This window comes from Clarias gariepinus, chromosome 11 (genome assembly GCF_024256425.1).
Source record: "Clarias gariepinus isolate MV-2021 ecotype Netherlands chromosome 11, CGAR_prim_01v2, whole genome shotgun sequence".
Taxonomy (NCBI): domain Eukaryota; kingdom Metazoa; phylum Chordata; class Actinopteri; order Siluriformes; family Clariidae; genus Clarias; species Clarias gariepinus.
In genome coordinates this window covers 17,746,827-17,765,813 of record NC_071110.1, presented here as the reverse complement: position 1 = coordinate 17,765,813, position 18,987 = coordinate 17,746,827, and the positions used below count along the sequence as shown (strand labels likewise).

General features: G+C 36.3%; 1 protein-coding gene across 1 annotated transcript in view; it reads left to right on the top strand.

Moving 5' to 3' along the window:
* Window positions 1-17,026, top strand: part of brip1 (BRCA1 interacting helicase 1) — a 41,300-nt gene extending 24,274 nt beyond the window's left edge. Inside the window, exons 16-21 of the mRNA XM_053507426.1 lie at window positions 6,184-6,343; window positions 6,445-6,566; window positions 10,895-11,007; window positions 11,282-11,364; window positions 11,816-12,073; window positions 15,819-17,026. Coding sequence (XP_053363401.1) covers window positions 6,184-6,343; window positions 6,445-6,566; window positions 10,895-11,007; window positions 11,282-11,364; window positions 11,816-12,073; window positions 15,819-16,627 — 1,545 coding nt within the window. The 3' untranslated portion in view covers window positions 16,628-17,026. The remainder of the gene's footprint in view (window positions 1-6,183; window positions 6,344-6,444; window positions 6,567-10,894; window positions 11,008-11,281; window positions 11,365-11,815; window positions 12,074-15,818) is intronic.
* The last annotated feature ends 1,961 nt before the right edge of the window (window positions 17,027-18,987 follow it).

Sequence of the window (18,987 nt, the reverse complement as noted above, 5' to 3'; positions counted from 1 at the left end):
CCTTTGAGTCTGTGCATGTTCTGGAGCCTTAAAGTCCCATCTGAGAAATATCCTAGCCTATCTTCTGTTTCCTGATGCCTTCCTACATGATTTCTATCACTTTGTCAGATGCAGAGTCCTGTATGTGTGTATGTGTGTATGTGTGTATGTGTGTGTGCGTGTGTGCGCGTGTGTGTATGTGTGTGTATGTGTGTGTGCGCGTGTGTGTATGTGTGTGTGCGTGTATGTGTGTGTGCGTGTATGTGTGTGTGCGTGTATGTGTGTGTGCGTGTATGTGTGTGTATGTATGTATGTGTATGTGTGTTTTGTTTGCATACATAAGACTGTGGACTGGTTCACCACTTCAGATGCGCACACACACATATGCCCTTCACCTTACCCCAGGAGCTGTGGTTTGTAGTAGTTTTGACCCCATTAAAGCACAGTGCACCTCATCGTCTGGCTCGACCACAAGAGAAATAAACTGGAAACAACTGAGGGGGGAGGCACTTATTAAATGTTGGTTTGCAGAGGTGAAAAGATCTCAGAGAAACGCAAGATGCTTTTAAAGCAGATTAAGATAAGGGCCATTAGGGGTGATGTCGCCATGCTGTCTGTGTGAAGATGCGTCTGTACTGGCGCCTGGTGCCGGTGGGGAGTGAGTGTCGGGAGGCTGTATCCGTTTAGCTTTTGTCCTATCAAAGTCAAAGTGCACTGCGGGGCGAATGAGCTAAGAGCCTGTGAGACCTTTAGGTCCCTTCACATGCTGCCCAATGTCTCTCAGGCAAATTTAGGCTTAAGTACATGCTTACATAGCATCTAGTAGACACTGTTATTGTAGTTCATGCACATTCAGAGAACGTTCAAGGTTTTTTTGCATATCAGTTATTTTTGCTGAATTAAAAATGTAACAAAAAAATTCAAATGCTGTTTAAGTTTTTAGTGAATTGAACTAAGGCTTAAGCAATAATATTTAGGGACAAAGAATCGGGGAAAAATATTTTCAGAGATCCACATCAGAGCTCTGATTAAAACCCAAAATTAAGTCAACAGTCCTCAAGCTTTTTTAGATTAGTATTTCTTAAATTATTTTGCAGACTGAACAGTAGCAATAAATATGTTTATAAATATACTTATATAAATAAAGATAAAGCCAGTATGATTTTTTATTCACTTTAGCTAACACACAACAGTTGTATAGTTGTTATATCCAAATGAAATACATTACATTTACATAGTTCGCAATTGGTACAGTTTTCTACATAAAACAACTAAAGATATTTTGCTCGTTTAATTGGGTTATCAAAAGAAGTGTTCAAAAACACAGATCCTGGGGCCCTTTTTTGTTAATGTTTATTTTTATTGTATTTTTAAATGAACATGAGGATAATCTTTTATTTTCTGTTGCATATATCAATTTTATGAAAATTTAACTTGGACTCAAACAGTTATTATTGCAGCATTGTTTTTAGTTCTAAAAACAATTGTTTTTAGTTTTAGTTTTTAGTTCTAACTAATTTCCCACGTGTATTTAACTGAAAAATATCACAGTGAAATAAGCCAGACTTGTGTAGCTGCTGTCCACTTGAGCTGTAAATAAGCTGTAAACTCTGACACTGAGCTCCATTAGCATTTAACAGTGCTGAATCTTGCTACTCATGACTGTTTACCACATCAGGTCCACAAGAATCTCTTGATGCTTTCTCAGCAGCAGAATGAAGAAGGTTTGAGTGACTTACTCCACTTCTAAAACTTTGAATCACTTGGTTTCATATGTATTTCAGAGTAAATATTTTGCCCACAGCCATCATGTCAGTGCAAGTGTATAACTTCCTTTCTCAAAGTGCTGCATTAGGGAGGCATGCTCTTGACTAGATAAAACCGGATTCATCCTCCAGCCGATCTTGCACTTTATCTACTGCTCTTAGCTCTGGGCTTGTTGGCCTTGTGCTAATGGTCTGCTCTGCGTCAGCTCGGAGATCATTCGCCAGCAGGTGGCACAGGCACCACTTGACTCCAGCCATGGCGTAATTGTCACTGTCATAGTTGATTACTGAATTATTCACATCTGCTACATGTCTATGACTGCCACCATTTTGTGCACGTTTAATTAATGATGCCCATCAACCAAGCATCTTCTATTAATTAATAGGTGTTGGTAAAAAAGGCAATCTGCTTTCAAACATCTTGGTCTTGCTGACAATAACGTGAAAAGATAAAGAGATGTGTTTATACTGGTGATAGGGGAGTCATAACATTACAATACAGTACATACAAGTGACAGTGTCATTTTTCTGGTCTTTTTAGGATAGGCACAGATGAAGGCAGTATAGAACAACTTTTTTCTTGGCGTAGATTATATGATCTTCAGAAGGAATGAACCCACTAATTTCTTTAGTTATTCCCTCATTTTAATGTTTTGGTGATGGTGGTGGAGAGCGCTGTTTGACAAATAGCTCCAAACTTCCCAATAAATTTTTATACTCAGCAAATTATTCAGTGATCCCTGGTGTTCTGTGGATGGGAAGGCTCCAACATATCACTCCATTCAGAATAGAAATATTTCTTCATAGGGTAAAGGTGATGATTCACAATTGTTTTATGCCTGCAGATGTCCCACAGAATAAAAGAGCAACCTGATATTGTAATTTGTACTGGAGCTTGATCAGCCTTAAATGTAAATATTCACCCAATATTAATTCCTCAACAATGAGAACTTTACTGTTACTAGTAACCAACATAATTATTGAGGCATGACATTTTTTTGTACTATACTTATTGCCATTCTCACATAAAGGCTATTAGGTGGAGGTTTGTATACCCAGAATCCATGAGAGTCTTGTTTTGGGGCACAGCTTGGTTCATTTACAAAACAAAACCGATAACCTTTGCAACTAGAAATTTAGGTTGTTTAAAACAAAGCTGGTGTAAAAGCCTGAATGTGCAATTTATTTTTCAGGACCCATGCCAAGTTCTTGTATATGCATTTTGGGGAGCTTTTAGGCAACTCAGCACAAAAAGTATATACTTGAAAATATAGTGCATCTTGAAAAATTACAATTTTGTGAAAGGTAAATTTTCTTTCAGACTTTAATTTAAAAAGGGACCTTCTCATATGTTCCAGGGTTACAAGTAAAATTAAATATTTAAAGTATTTTTTTTAATTGCAGTGATTGTGACTTATAGCTCATGAAAGCAAAATCCAGTATCTCACAATATTAGAGTATTTCAGTATTTGAGTTTGAGTAAATTACTATTCATACACTATAAGTACCTTATATTACTTAGTTTAATTCAGTGCCTGCATGGGGTTCAGAAGTTCAGATGACAACCAGATTTGCATGGTTTGTCCTCCTCTGAAAACCAGGTGTAAAGTGCCACCAGATACTGTATGTTGGCAACAGTGCCTAGGTTGATTAGCAGCAGCATTTAAAAACCTTTTTAAAGAGTAGTTGCTTACAGTCCAATGTTTCATACCTTAACAATTAATTTTAACTTTTAGATTGAAAAAAAAAACCAACAACTATTCAAAGATGTTAATTAAACAAGAAATGAAAGAGACGTGTAATAACTGGTACATGAATTATTTAAAACAATCATGTCTGCTGGAGTAGGAATAGCACAGCTCCTTTGTTCCAGGTTGTCTAGTTTTGGATGCTTTGATACATGCAGTATTTTTCCAGTCTAAACAAAGCTAATAAACTAAAGACTATAGCCTTTTTTTTTTTTTTGACATTGCTGATATTTCAAATGTCAGCAGAGCCACAAGAGGAAACAACGTGACATGTTCTAGCCTGTTGCAATATATGAAAGATGGAAAAATATAAATATGAAAAATGTTGTTTAGTAAGCAATTCAAGATGTAGTCTGTTATATGCTACAGCCTTAGTTTATTGAATGTCGCTGTTGGATGCATTGTAAGTGCAATTCACACACTGCTTTTCGAGCATAGTGTCCAACTTGAAATTTGGTCATGCCCCCTGTTTACATTGCAGTAGGACAGCCTGTAACAGAAAGGCGTAGGCGTTTTTATTTATTAATAATTTAGCCAACTGTGATCAAACCCTGACCAATGAGGTTGATTTCGGTTTCAGGTTGTAACTTATACAAAATCTAAAAAAAAAATTCAAAGCAGAGTGAATATTGTCATTACACATAAGTAGGATGGAATCTTAATCATTTTAAATGTTGTTAGAGCTTATTTTTTGCTATTGTTATGTTGTCTGTTTATTGACCATCAGTAAAGTATGTAGATTGACATTTCTATTCTCTTTTGTACTCTGGACATTGTGGGGGGAAAAACACTGCTCTTGTCACATAATGCCTCTGAATTAGTCATGAAGGCGAAGTACTTATGCCACTTCAACCACTACTATTTCCATGATGCCCTTAGCCACTCCTCCTTCGTGTAGTAGGCCACTTTTGTTTGGAATTTTTTTTTTTTTTCCCATTTTCTTATTTTTTCAGTGCAAAAGTATTATGCTGCTTATGTAAGGTTTAGTTTATTTATATAGCACATTTACAACAGCCACGAGACTGACCATGTTGCTTTTAACACTAATTGCAAGTACAAGAATAAACCGTAGAGCTGGAGCTGGGTAGAAACCAGCACACATTGATGTCTTTTGTAGACCTTATATTCAGTTAAATAGCACGCATGGATTCCACTTTCACAGGCTGCTTTTGAACTGGCCTCAACCGTATGAAGATGAGGGTTATGGAAAATTTGTACGTAATTAAATGGCAGCGTGGAGGCAGACACAGGGTGATGTTTACTTACAGTGTCTGAGAGATAAAAGCATTAGGACCATTACTGTGCAAGCCAAAAGGCTCCTGGACTGGCACTGTATTGAATTTCACTTGTTTTATAAGGCCTAACAAATTACAGCTCTGGGAATATAAACAATGAGGTTACACAAGTCTTTGTGCTTGCACATGTCCCTGTCTTTTAAGGTCCAGGATTTTATATCAGGTTACACTGGGGTTATCAGCTTGCACTTTGCCCTAAAAAGGGTAATTAATAACAGTGTCCCTCAAAGTAAATTCAGGGTGCTTAGTACAGTGACCTGGTCAATTAGAAGAATGTCATATGTAATATGTTTCTTTTATAAATAATGTAATCACCATACATACAAGTTCCACCATATACAAAGTTTTCTTTTTTTAAAAGGTGTTCAGAAAACAGCCTTTAAGGCATGAACTATAGTCAGATTTATGCTCTGGAGCATTACAGTAGTTACAGAGGCACCTAGGACATTGGTGCAGTGGCGTCGTGGCGTGGTGAGGCGAGCAGGAGCAGAAGGCGTGATGAAGGCAGTGGCGGTGGGGCCCGCACGAGAGCATGTCGCAGACAGCTTCCATCTTGGCAGATTCAAGTCAGAGTCCGTAAAATCAGAACGAGTATAAGCATACTTTTGGAAAGGATCTACTCACCAGTTGATGGTCCTGTGGCCTTTTATAGCTCCGGTGAATCAGGTAGCCCTGCCCCTTGGGGGGCTATGTAAATATGATACATGATGAGCCACACTGGGGTTTACATATTTATGTTTGTAAATTGAATATTTATTATTTAAACATGCTTTAATTCCTTTTTTGTTGACCAAAAAATGAAAAATTACATTGATTTATTTATCTTCTTATTTGAAGGAATTCTAATGGTTGTGTGTGCAATTTTGGCACTATATTCTGCCTACATACTGTATACATAACTCAAGTGTGAAAATGCTTCTAAGCACAGGTAGATTAACTCTAAATATGGCATAAATAAAGTTAAGATGCATTATGTAAAATGTTGAAGTGCGCTAGTACGGAGTGGTTGTCCTTCTGGGCTCTCCTATTTCCATAAGGGAACACTGGATCTCATTTCTAGTGAACGTTGGTTACCTGTCCGACTGAGGTCATTTGTCTAAATTACTGTTGCCTTACTGTAATTAGGTTGCTTGGTGGCCAGATCTGGGAAGTTGTTCCAAATCTCTTCCATTTAAGAATGATAGATGGTTTGAAAACTTTTCTTCTACACTGTATATGTATTGTGTGTCTCTATCTATGTATCGATCTATCTTAATGTATGTGTCCAGTATGTACATTAAAAGTTACAGAAAATATTTGTATGCCAGAAAAGAAAGCAAAAATTATATAAGTGACCATTTTAGATGAAAAAAAAAAAATTGAAGCTACATTTATATATACTGTGTGCCTGGATAGATGCTGGACAAGTTAAGAGATCGCTGGATGAACACTGGGTTGTGGGAGAAGCTAGAAAAGCGGAAAACAGTGATTGCAGAGCCACGTGGAGGGGCCAAGAGTGACTTTGATGAGCTGCTACAAACGTACTATAACGCCATTAGACAAAGTGGAGCCCGAGGTGGGAGTATACACAATTCATTTTCTTTTCTGAAAAAATCCATTTTCATTGCAGGCATTTATTTGATGACTGTGATATTAACATGTTTTGTTTTTACTCAGATGGGGCACTTCTGATTGCCGTTTGCAGAGGGAAAGTAAGTGAGGGACTGGATTTCACTGATGACAATGCCAGAGCAGTAGTCACTATTGGCATTCCTTTCCCCAATATCAAAGACCTGCAGGTAACACTCTGTGACAAAATCAGGGATTGTATATGAAATGCTTTTAAAGCAATTTTAGTACTGTACTGCCAGATTTTTTTTTATCAGCCCTCAATTTAAAAAATGTTGATTAGTTTTAGTTCTGCAAGATTAAACCATACAGACCAATTAAATAAGTCTTTGTGCGCTAAAATAGGAAATAAAAAAATTTTGCTTAAGAATTACCAATTATGGCTGTGGTCTTATTGTAACTGCCCTATAAACTATCCAGAAAGAGCCTAAAAGAGGACTGTACCAAGCATAAGCTTTCCTTTTCTGTGATCCATAAAATAATTTCTGTTGCTAAACTGTTTTTAGCAGCTCATCTCGATCTTTTAACCCAACTTCCCTTTGTCTACCTTTCTGTTAAAGTATATTGAAGGTTTTCTTAATGTGTTTGTCACTGTGAGGGACACTTGTGAGTGACTGAATCTTTTAAGCCCTTCACCTTAGCAGAAACTATTGGCATGATTTTTGTTTTACCTCTGGGGAAAGGCTTTAATACTTTTTCATTTATGCTTTCCCGGAAACTAATTGTTTTGCCGTTTGGATAAGGTTGTAGACGGGATATCAGTTGGGTTTTAATTGCAGCCCTTGTTTGAGGCTTTTAAAATGTCCTGGTCAAGCTTTAAGCTGATTGGCCAAAGGGGAATATGGTGGATGCCAACTCCTCCAGCAGAAAGCGTATGATTTATCAAAAATAGTATGTTTGACAGAACTTTGCATTGTTTAGTTTTTTTCCCTGCGTCAGCTAGCCACCAGATCAGATTAGTCACTCACAAAAGGCATTGTGCTGCCACATGGTTTAGAAGTTGAAGAAAAAAGTATGTTAAATTATGTTTACTAAAGAGCAGTCAAGTGAAATTCTATACATTTTTATTAATACTTTGCCAGTGCTGCATGTATTAACCAGTTCTTTAAATCCACATCGCATTCATTTGATACAAGCTGCACTGGTATGATGTTTCTAAACTTACAGTAAACAAGGTATTTGTTTGTATGTTTGTATGTGAATTTCAGTTTTGACTCTATGATTATTGATTATCTTAAATTGAATTTTTCACTTACATTGTCAAATTAGTGTAATGAATAATGTATAATTTGGAAATGGAAATTCTTCCATTACTTTAGCAGCTCATGTGCATTTACTTTGTGCTCATGATAAATGGTCTTTGTGTACTGCATCAAGTTTTAAGAAAATAAAACATGGCACATGTAGCCATTTAGAAACACACCATATATTTATTCATATATTCATTATCATTTATATATTCATAGATTCATTGTAAGGTTAAGGTATTCCAAATTTAGTATTGAGTAAATTCTTTATGTTTCTACACAATGACATTTATATAATATTAAGCATTTCTTTATAATATTAAACATCAAGCATTGTGTTAAAAGTGCTATATAAATCAGCACACGTTTTTAGGATAAATGTGTATTCTTAGTGCATCTTAACTTGCATATCTTGACAGTTGTGTCTGTTGCATTCAAATATTGAAAGAAATGCATTTTATTCTTCGTATTTTTCTATTCATGTGGATATAGAAAAGAAAAACAAACAAATGTGATTGTGCTTGATTGAAGATTTATGATGTGTCTGGACTTGTTCTGTTGCTATCAGTTTGCTGATTAGAGAGAATGATGTGCTGACAGTTTTGGAAGCAGACTGATACAGAGCTTATACTAAGACCTTGGGACTTTCTGCGGTTTATGAGATGATCCCATTAGGGCATAGGCAACAGAGGACATTGACACTAATGACTGTCAGAGTGCAATGGCTCTCTGCCTACAGCCTTTTTGTCTTAGACACACACATACACATACTGTGGGCTGTTGTAGATTCAGCTTTGAGAGATACACTACCGTTCAAAAGTTTTAGAACACTTTCTAACTCCATGATGATTCCTGATTTTTATTTCTTTCTACAAGGAATGCTGAAGGTGTCTAAAAAATGCATGATTCTCTTTTGAACAGTTGATATTGAGATGTTTCTGCTACTTATGCTCTGTAAAGGCTTTATAACGCCTCTAATCTGAGGTGCTGTTAATTGGTCATTTTTCAGGCTGATAACTCTAAATGAACTTCTCGTCTGCGGCAGAGGTAGATTTTGGTCTCGCCCTCCTGAGATGGCCTTCATGAGAGCCAGTTTCATGTTGGTGCTTGATTGATTTTGCAAATGCACTTGACAATACTGTTCTTGCAAGAACTATTACAGAAAGGCTGACCTCTGTGTCTTAAAATTACAACTAACTGTTGTTTTTCTTGTTGTTACATAATTACCTAATCCCATATGTGTTATTTTATAGTTTTGAAATCCCCAGTATTGTTGTAGAATGTAGAAAATCAGTAAAAAAAAAAAAAAAAAAAAAAAAAAGAAATTTGCAAGTACGGTAGTGTATGTCAGGAAACTTTAATCTAAAATGCATACCGACTCTTATAGTATGGTACAAAATCTTATGATAATTCTTTTTCCACAGTATTAAAATACCTTTGTTGAGTTTAAGAAGCTTAATGCAGTGTTCAGGAATCAATAAGTCTGTAACGCAGATCTGTCCGTATTTTTTTTTTTCTTTTTTATGTTGGTGAGACGCAAATGCTGTTAAATCTCTTTCCTTTGGGTGCATTTCATGATTGTATGCATGTAGAGTCTTACTGTGCCCTTTCAACAAATTAGTCTGTAAAAATGAAGGAAATTTATATTTTTGGTCAGTTTGCACCAAATAATTTGCCTGTAGATCCAGTTTTGATCTGATAGAATGCTTTGTATTTCAACTATTATATATTTAAAAAATATATATATATATAAAACCATGCAGCACATATGAAATAAGGCATTGCAGGATAAAAACACTAATTCACTGGTGCATCAATATACAGAAATTTTATTATTTTTATCTGCTTGGTGTAGACACAGTCAGTCAGTCATAAATCATGCCTCTCATTGAATGTCTGTTTTTAAGGATGAACAGGTAAAGGTGAAGAAGACCATCCCATCTTGACATTTAACAAATCCCTTCCAGCTTGTGGTTTCTTGCACATTTAGAAGTTTTTGCCCACAGCTAGAACTGGCTTTTTCACATATGTGGCCTGTCAAATCGAATTGACTATGAATGTAGTGCAGTGAGGTAAAGGCTAAGATGCTGAAATAGACCCTGATGGGAATTAGATGACATCTGCAGCCTTGAGCTAGTGACCTTTACCTTTGATGACCAGATTATCATTCAGTCGTGTTGGCTGATGATCAGCATCATATCTCATACCAGCCTTCAAAGAATGACTGTGGATGTAGACGTTAGGGTTGAGCAGTATGGCAAAATATCACAGAATCCTTAAACACAAAATCCACATTTGAAGACTTTAAAATTATAATTTTTTCCCCGGTTTTCTTGAACAAAACAATGTTAATATGAAATATATTTTACGTGCAAATATTGACCAAAGTAAATATTAAAATATTGTCATGTTCTCATAATAAAATCATAAAAATATATTTTACAACATAAAAGTAAAAACTTATTATTACTCAGTATGTTTGAAATCATATTTACAAAATATCAATCTTTTCTTTTGCATAGTTTTGCTAAGAAAACTTATTGATGGTTGCTGCAAACATCTTCTACTGTACCTGCCCTGGTGGTGGCCTTTTTGCTCTAGACTGGTGCCTCTGAACACATGATACCTGTCACAAGCAGTTAGGAACACTTGCCAACCTGTCTTACTCAGTGGGAGCTGAACTTTTCACTTGTCAGTTTTTAAAAGGTTAGCACTAAAGTCGCTAGGTGAAAATTGATGGACAGTATCATGGCACCATAACCAATCGTATGACAAGGCTCATGTGATTCATTGGCCCATTTATTCCAGTCCCATGCCCTATTTCCTTACCCAAAATCAAACAATGTGCTGATTGTGGACAGAGGGTAATGAAAGCTTTTCAAGCCCTGATTGCCATCTTTATGAGATGGTTAGGCTCTTCTCACTTGTTTAGGGTGCGGTTTAGCACTTGGGTCTTAATTTGATTAGGCAGCTGCTCTGAATTATTGTAGTATATTCTTTCTATGCTTTTTTTATATTTACTCAGTTATGAATTACATGTAAGTTTACAGCATGTAAAGTGCATGCCCTTGTTCAGAGCTTCAATGATTAGTTTAATATAGGTGCTAACTCAAGTGCTCTTCAAGGGTTAGGTATTTAGTCTTATGCTAAAGAATTATCCATCTTAGTATTACAGTTTTTATCATAGGTAAGGTTTAATTTGATCACTAATTTAAGTGCTCTTTGGTCAGTTGTTATCTTCTCGGTTACAGGTTGAACTGAAGATGAAATACAACGACCAGCACTGTAAATCCAGAGGCCTTCTTCCTGGAGGCCGATGGTATGAGATCCAGGCATACCGGGCCCTAAATCAAGCTTTGGGAAGGTGTGGTGAGATTTGATAAGTGATACTTGACCTAAATATTAATACTACCAAAAGTTTTATAATTGCATCACACCTATTGTAATTATGTTACATAGACTATATAATATGAAAGTTAGAATATGATATTGTGCTTATTAGAATGCTGTCTACATTTAGTCAATGTTTTGAATGTTTATTAATTTATCTATTTAATTTGCAGTTTAAAGATTGAAAATAAATATATAAAGGAAGGATTTTTCCCCCATTAAAAGTATAATCCATTTATTCTGCATAGGTGTATTCGCCATAGAAATGACTGGGGTGCACTTATTTTAGTGGATGACCGTTTTAGAGCCAACCCCAACAAGTATATTACAGGTAAACTAATGAGAAATGCTTATTCTGGTGTCATCTATGTTAAGAGTGGATTTTTTATTTTTTTTTACTGAAGGCCTATCCTCTCACTGGTGGTAGTTGAATGTCTACAGCAACACAACAGTGAGACGATAGGCATTCAGTGATGTGTAGTTGCATGTCTGCAAACACTAGATGGTGATAGTGGTCTTTTACAATGAGGTACAAAATATGAACAGTTGCCAAATAATGTGTACATAAGGCCCCTGCTCTTTTACATGTAGTGGTGGACTCAGAAGTATTGATTACATGAAAACCTCCACTATACTTTGCACAATGGTGGTCAAAATAGAACTGAAAACACCTACCGCATGAAAGTTTATACATGTAGATGATCAAATGGTGAAAAGGTCATGGAAATAAAGAGCCATGGATGTGGTTATTGTAACACTCTCTTTCCACATGCTCATCCTAGGCCTGTCCAAGTGGGTTCGTCAGCTGGTGAAGCATCACGACAGCTTTAGTAGCGCCATGCAGTCTTTGGTGTCTTTCTCCCAGAGCCAACAGGGAGAGGTAGAAAGCCACACTGAGGAGCTTGCTCAGACTAATCCAGAGTCTCCCGGAAGTCAGTCATCTGCTCTACATTCCCCTCCCGAGCTTCCAAAACTACAACAGTGTCCGAGCTCTGAGAGTCAAATTACTATTACTTCTGTCACTCACCCCTCAGAAGCAGGTACATGATCTCACTCGAATCTACATTGGCTTATTCTTATCAAATGAAAAAAAAAAAAAATTTCTTTACCATAAGCTCTTTCCACCATACCTATAGATTGTGTGTTTACTCCAGACAAGAATTATCATACACTTGTTTGAATTGTTTAGAAAACTTGTATATTTGTATTTATTTGTATATATTTGTATTTGAAGTCCACTTATAATAGACAAAGGCAAGTTGAAAACTCCAGTCAGTTGCCCAGCCCCAGGCTTTTATTGTCCCGAACAACCAAATTAAATGTTATTTAATGCAGCTAACATTAGATAATGTATGGCCAGCTAGTTTTCCAGGTTAAAGTATTAATTTATACAAAGGGAAACATTGCTGGGGAAGGGTAGCTATGTAAAAATAATGTACTGTGTACCCCTGCTCTTTTAAGATGCATTACACTATGTTCGTGTTTTGGCTGTGTTATTCTCTCATTGTGAGTTAAAATATTTGTATACTACTTTGGCATCTTTATTTTCATTTATTATGTTTAAGAGTAATTCCATCTCAAATCAACCAATGAAAGAGAAATTTTCCACCATCACCTCTCAGATTTTGCTGATTTTTTCACCAATTGTTGATCTTGCCATGAAAATAAAAAACCCCAATTTTTTTGTCCCAACTCCCACTCGTTAAAAAATGGCAGCCATCTCAATTTTTGGCCTCAAAGTGCTTTTAGACATGCCACGCCCCTTTTTGAAATCCTCTTTTCCTTGATAACTTGCTTGCTTTATGTCATATGGAGATGAAACTGGGTTTATTTATGTAAGTTTTTATGTAGATTCAGATTCTGCAATCGGAATTTGGTTATCTGCTGTGGTTATGGAGATATTTCTGAAAAAACGTTTTTTGGGGGTACCCCTTTTCGACCCCCCAGAACCCAAGGTCTGTATGTATATATGTTACTCAAAAAAATAGGGGTTACTTCACATCACCTTATCTTGAAAATAAATAAAAAACAGGGGTGTGTTATGCCCTGTTTTATAGAAATCATCAAAAATTAATTGTCCAGGTTTTGCAAATGTTTTACGATTTGATACACATTTTATATACAGAGAATGTACATGGATGTACACAATAGGCCTTATCTACCAGTAAATGTGTTATTTTATGGTGGTACATGTAAGATACATGTATCACTGTCAAACAGTATCCTGTAACTGAACCATTCAGGTTCATACTGATCAGAAAGTTGAATTATCTCCTACCAACTCCATGAGTGACCTCGCACTTAAGGAACTTGGTGATTGCATCATCTTTTTCTTGGTGCTAATTAGATGCAGAAAAACAAAAGCAGGTGAGTGTGTTTTATTTATGTTAATTTATTAACTAACTAATATATTAGCTTTCCAATGTAGTTTGTTATCTTAATCACAATCTGATTACAAAGACCTGATGGCAAAGCTTGTCTGTTCTTTGGATTCTCGTGACTATATGTTGCACAGGTGTGAGCAGTGCCCCCTCTAAATCAAAACTATCTGATTATCTTGATTAGGGCAGGGCAATATGGGCAAAAATATTTATCACGATATATATTTAAATATTTGCGATAATGATATAACTGACGATATGATTGACACGAGACAAAGCAGCTGTTTGTATGTGCATTAAAGCTATATAAAATTTTAACAGTGCAAATGCAAATTCCATACCACTGAAGTTGCACCATTTTTACAAACCAATTCTGGTTCTTCTGGTTCATCTGTTTCATTCAACGATCCGCTTTCGCCTTTCTTATTCTCCGCCGCCGCCAAGCTTTTTCCGCCATAAGCGTTTGGAAACAAAGGCACTGCACATGCGTGTTTTACCCATATTCTATCGCGATATTTCATTTTCTTATCATTGCCTAACATTGTACCGGTATTACCGTGGAAGGTATGATATGGCCCAGCCCTAATCTTGATGGTATATTTGAAAATGCTGATTTGGACCCAGATGACACTGTTCAGTTCAAGCAGTAGATTTCATTATGAGGCTTTGTGAAAAATGTGACCCCCGCACAGCTCATCACTATACAGCCAAGGCCCAAGCTGCTTATTTGAAAGAACTGAAAAAGAAACTTCCCATTGGAAAGGAGGCTGTTATCCTCATGGATTTTGCTGAATGTTATTTTTTATTTGTCAGGATGCTGTTCAAGGTTTTCATTGGGATACATCCCAGGTGATTTTGCATCCTTTCGTGGTTTACTATAGGGGTGGTAGTGAAAATGATGGTTCACTAAGTTGCAAAAGTTTTTGTGTCGTCAGTAATGAAAGGTAACACAATGCTATTGTTGTTCACAAGTTTATTAAGGTTCTCATGAATCCACTGAAAGTTCTTCTACCAAATTTAAATCATGTGCATTACTTCTCAGATGGTGCAGCCAGCCAGTACAAGAATTATAATTTTTTTTTTACAAATTTGTGGAGGCATTTCCTATCAAAATGACTTTGGTAGCTACAAAGTGCATGCCTTTCCTAGTTGATATTATTTGTGTCACTGCAACTTGACAGGTCTCGTACATGTACATGTACCTTTTGGTCTTATTCCATGAACTCTTTTTTGTGGGCTTTGTTCTTTCAGAATCAGATACCCAGGGTGATGAAAAAAAAACTGTGATTAGTCCTTTTAGTGTAGAGAGATGAATAAAGTCATTATCAGTCTTTGACTAGACATGCATTACAGAAGAATTTGAGGTAACTTTTACTTTGAAAGGAGCAGATTTTATGAGTATGCATTAAGTATTCTACAGATATTGCAGTACATTTCTGTGTGTCAAATCATTTAATGTTGCAAAACCTGGACAATTAATTTTTGATGATTTCTATAAAACAGGGCATAACACACCCCTGGTTTTTATTTATTTTCAAGATAAGGGGATGTGAAGTAACCCCTATTTTTTTGAGTAACATATATACGTACAGACCTTGGGTTCTGGGGGGTCGAAAAGGGGTACCCCCAAAAAACGGTTTTTCAGAAATATCTCCATAACCACAGCAGATGGCCAAATTCCGATTGCAGAATCTGAATCTACATAAAAACTTACATAAATATACCTAGTTTCATCTCCATATGACATAAAGCAAGCGAGTTATCAAGGAAAAGAGGATTTCAAAAAGGGGCGTGGCATGTCTAAAAGCACTTTGAGGCCAAAAATTGAGATGGCTGCCATTTTTTAACGAGTGGGAGTTAAAAAAAAAAAATTGGGGGTTTTTATTTTCATGGCAATATCAACAATTGGTGAAAAAATCAGCAAAATCTGTGATCATGTGGTGGAAACCACTGGTTGATTTGAGATGGAATCACCCTTAACTATTAGATGAAGTGGCGTGTATTGTCCATTTAGGAGAACTGTAGAGTTATGCAGAGTTTAGTTTGCTGGGATTTTTCTTTTTTCCTTATTTTCAATAAACAGTATGTTCCTCATTCTCAATGGATTGTAATACCATACCATGCTGATTAAATTGCCTTATAAAAAAAAAAAAAAAAGCTTTATACAAATTTTGGACACCTTTTTTGGCTTTTTTTGTATTAATGCGTTTTATGTGGCCAAAAGCCATTCACATCTGTATTCATGTGGTGACATTGTTACATTTGTATACGTTAAAATGTATAGTTCTTGACATATACATAATTTTTTAGTTGCTAAGAAATAAATAACTAGATCTTTTGTGTGCATTTTCCAGAGTTGGCTTTTTTGCGAGAGGTGACTTATTTTGTCTATATTTTTGTTTAGGTGACCAGAAGCCTTCTCAGCATCAATCAGAATCACTAATTCTTCAGTGTAATGTGCCTAAAATTATCCCAAATCCACAAACTAGACACACCCTGTATACCTCCACGCCAGTCAGTTCTCGATTCAGGACACCCATCTTCCAGTCTAAAGACTCAAAGAGGGACCTGGACCAGTGTGTAAATTCTGCAGCTATTAATAAGAACACAGTTCCCGCACCTGATCAGGTAGTGAAAGTTCAGCCTGGTGTTGTTCCTGAAAACGCATTTGATGAAACGTCACCTGATCCACCTCTTCAGCCACCAGCTCTGTCTCCTGTTAATGTACCCACATACTGTAATTCTAATCAGGACATGAGTGTAGCAGGACCTGATGATGGTGAAGAGCAGGACCAGAGTATCTTTTATACCCCAGAGCTGTTTGAAGGAGATGATGAGGAGCCACCTGCGGGAACTATAGAGGAAGCTGAGGAATCAGTTACAGCAGCTACAGAGGAAACTTCTCTTCAGATGGATGAGCTTCCTTCCCTCATCGAACAGACAAATGAGAGACAATCTGAGGGGTTGATCATGTCCAAGAAGGACCAAATGAACAACATTTCTGGCTTTAGTGATGTTAAAGGAGCTGCTGTTTTTCCTAAAAGAGACTGTGGTGGGTCTGAGAACATAGAAGATCAGTCAGGGACAAGCAGCAGTATTTGCAGTGAGGAAGGGGTTACACAGCAAGCGCACATTAGCAGCAGCAGCAAATTACGTAGGCTGTCCAGGTCTAGGCGGAAAACATCAGGCAGAGAAACAGGTAAATTCATCTAGATTCAGATTTAGGGGAGCTTGTTGCAGTCAATGACTGAAAAACATTCTAAATTAAAAATTATAAATAACTATAAAGCTGTATCGACGAAAATAAATATATATTTCAGTTATAATTGACATTGGTATTTGAGGGTGAGGGTGGGTTTGAGGGGTGAATCTACAGTGTCTGAGAATGGAACAAAGATAAGCTGAGAGGGTTCTTACATAGTTTATTTTTCATAGGTGACACTTTTACACTGATGTTACAAGCCAGCGAAATTTAGACTGTCCTTTGAATAAAAATAAGGTAAATTTTGTATAGCTAGCGAGGAACGCAATCAAGGACGATAAATAACCACAGAAAAAAAAATGATGTACTGAATATTAATATACAATAAAATTTCAATTGTGTTCCCTTTCTGCCGTGGTGGATATAATGGTGTAAAATCTCTAAACAGATGCCTTTTTCCCTGGAAAGGTTTTTTCACATTGAATTAAATTTTATAGTGGATTTTAATACGTACATGTTCTCTCATATAATTTGTGGTTGGAGGCTTTTTAGTGATAGAAATTGGTGAACAGTAACTTCACCTTTGCCCTGATGTGAATCGCTTTAAAGCACTTGTTCTCAGCACTAGAGTCTCTTTGCCTTTGTTGGGAAGTGGATTTAAATATGCAAGGTATGGGGGAGGGTATAAGGATTATTTCCCCTCTTTTTTTAATGGCAGTAGATGATTTAATTTTAATAAACAAAAATAAAACCTTTTATGATAACTTTTTTCCTAGCAATAAATCATTGAGCAACATTAGCATTTTCAGAGCCCCTGTTCTGACTCATTATAGTGTTATTTTGTCTGACAAACTCTTTATTTCCGGCAGAGATGATGTCTTGGTCAAATAAAATGCTGTTAGTCTGACAAGAATTGTCTCATTAGACAGCTTTCTGCAGCGATGTCGTTAATGTGGGAGTTATAGAGGAACTGGGAGGGAAAGCCTTTCAATTAAAGCTCATTCCTCTTTATTTGTGCTGTGCCAAGTGATTGTAATTATATTGCGGGAATGGCGAATGTTCCATTAGTATCAATGCAATCTTGTGCAAGGGCGTAATGTGGTAATTGGCTGTTCGGGATATTCTTATAAGCTGTGTGTATCCATGAAAGACCTACCACATGACTGAACTGTACCACAGTTAGAAAATATATCTATTCCTGAAATAATTAATTGCAGTAATTGGAGTCATCACGTGTTATGCTAATTTTGAAATCAACACATTGAAGCTCAAGAGAATCAAAGTGCTATAGTAAATGTTTTTTAATGATTTTTGGAGTACCTTTCAAAAGTTTGAACACGACTTTTGGTTTATTTTCTACATTTGAGAACAATAATGGTTTTTTTCAAAACTTTGGGATGACATTAGGAAATTGAAGAAAAACTATTGACAAAAAGTCAATTGTTATTTTAAGACACAAAGGCCAGTTGTTCTAATATAGTCCTTGTAAGAACAATATTGTCAAGTGCATTTTCAAAACTCGTCAAACATCATGCTGAAACTGGTTCTCATGAAGCCTATCCCAGCAAAGCAAGACCAAACTTACCTCTGCTGTAGTTGCCAGACTCAAAATCACCAATTAACAGCACCTGGAATTAGGTGTGTTCAAATTACAAAAACTGGTAGTGTATGAGATTTGTATTTATTTTATAACACTTTATCTTTTTGACAGATTTAATGTCATCCTTTTAAATTTTTATCCCTGACTAAAAGTTAAAGTAAAGTCCAGCATACAGTCAGGCAGAGGTGTCAAGTAACGAAGTACAAATACTTCGTTACCTAACTTAAGTAGAAATTTAGGGTATCTATACTTTACTGGAGTAATTATTTTTCAGCCGTCTTTTTACTTCTACTCCTTACATTTTCATGCAATTATCTGTACTTATTCTTATTCTTACATTTTAAAAATAGCCTCATTACTCCTATTTTGTTTCAGCTTGTCATTCAAAAAACAAACATAAAAAAAAACATCTGGATAAATCGCGCCATGTGGATGGAGCGAATTTGATTGTGGTTGGATGAAAAGCATAAATATACCATTCCGACACCCTATTGGTTGGTACGCGATCCATTGCACCTGCACATGACGTCACGTCACACACTACAGCAAGGACGTTTGAATAAAATAGCATTTTCGGTTGATAAGGATGTGATAAGTAGATGAAGATGTCCGTGATAGAGACTCAAGATTTGAGCGAAATGTCACAACCAAGCACCAGCGAGGAAGGTAACAGGAATGATATATATATATATATATACAGCACTAATGTTTATTGTAGACAACCATACAAGGGTAATTGTTACTAAGCCTGCCCTGGGTACACTATTTTTA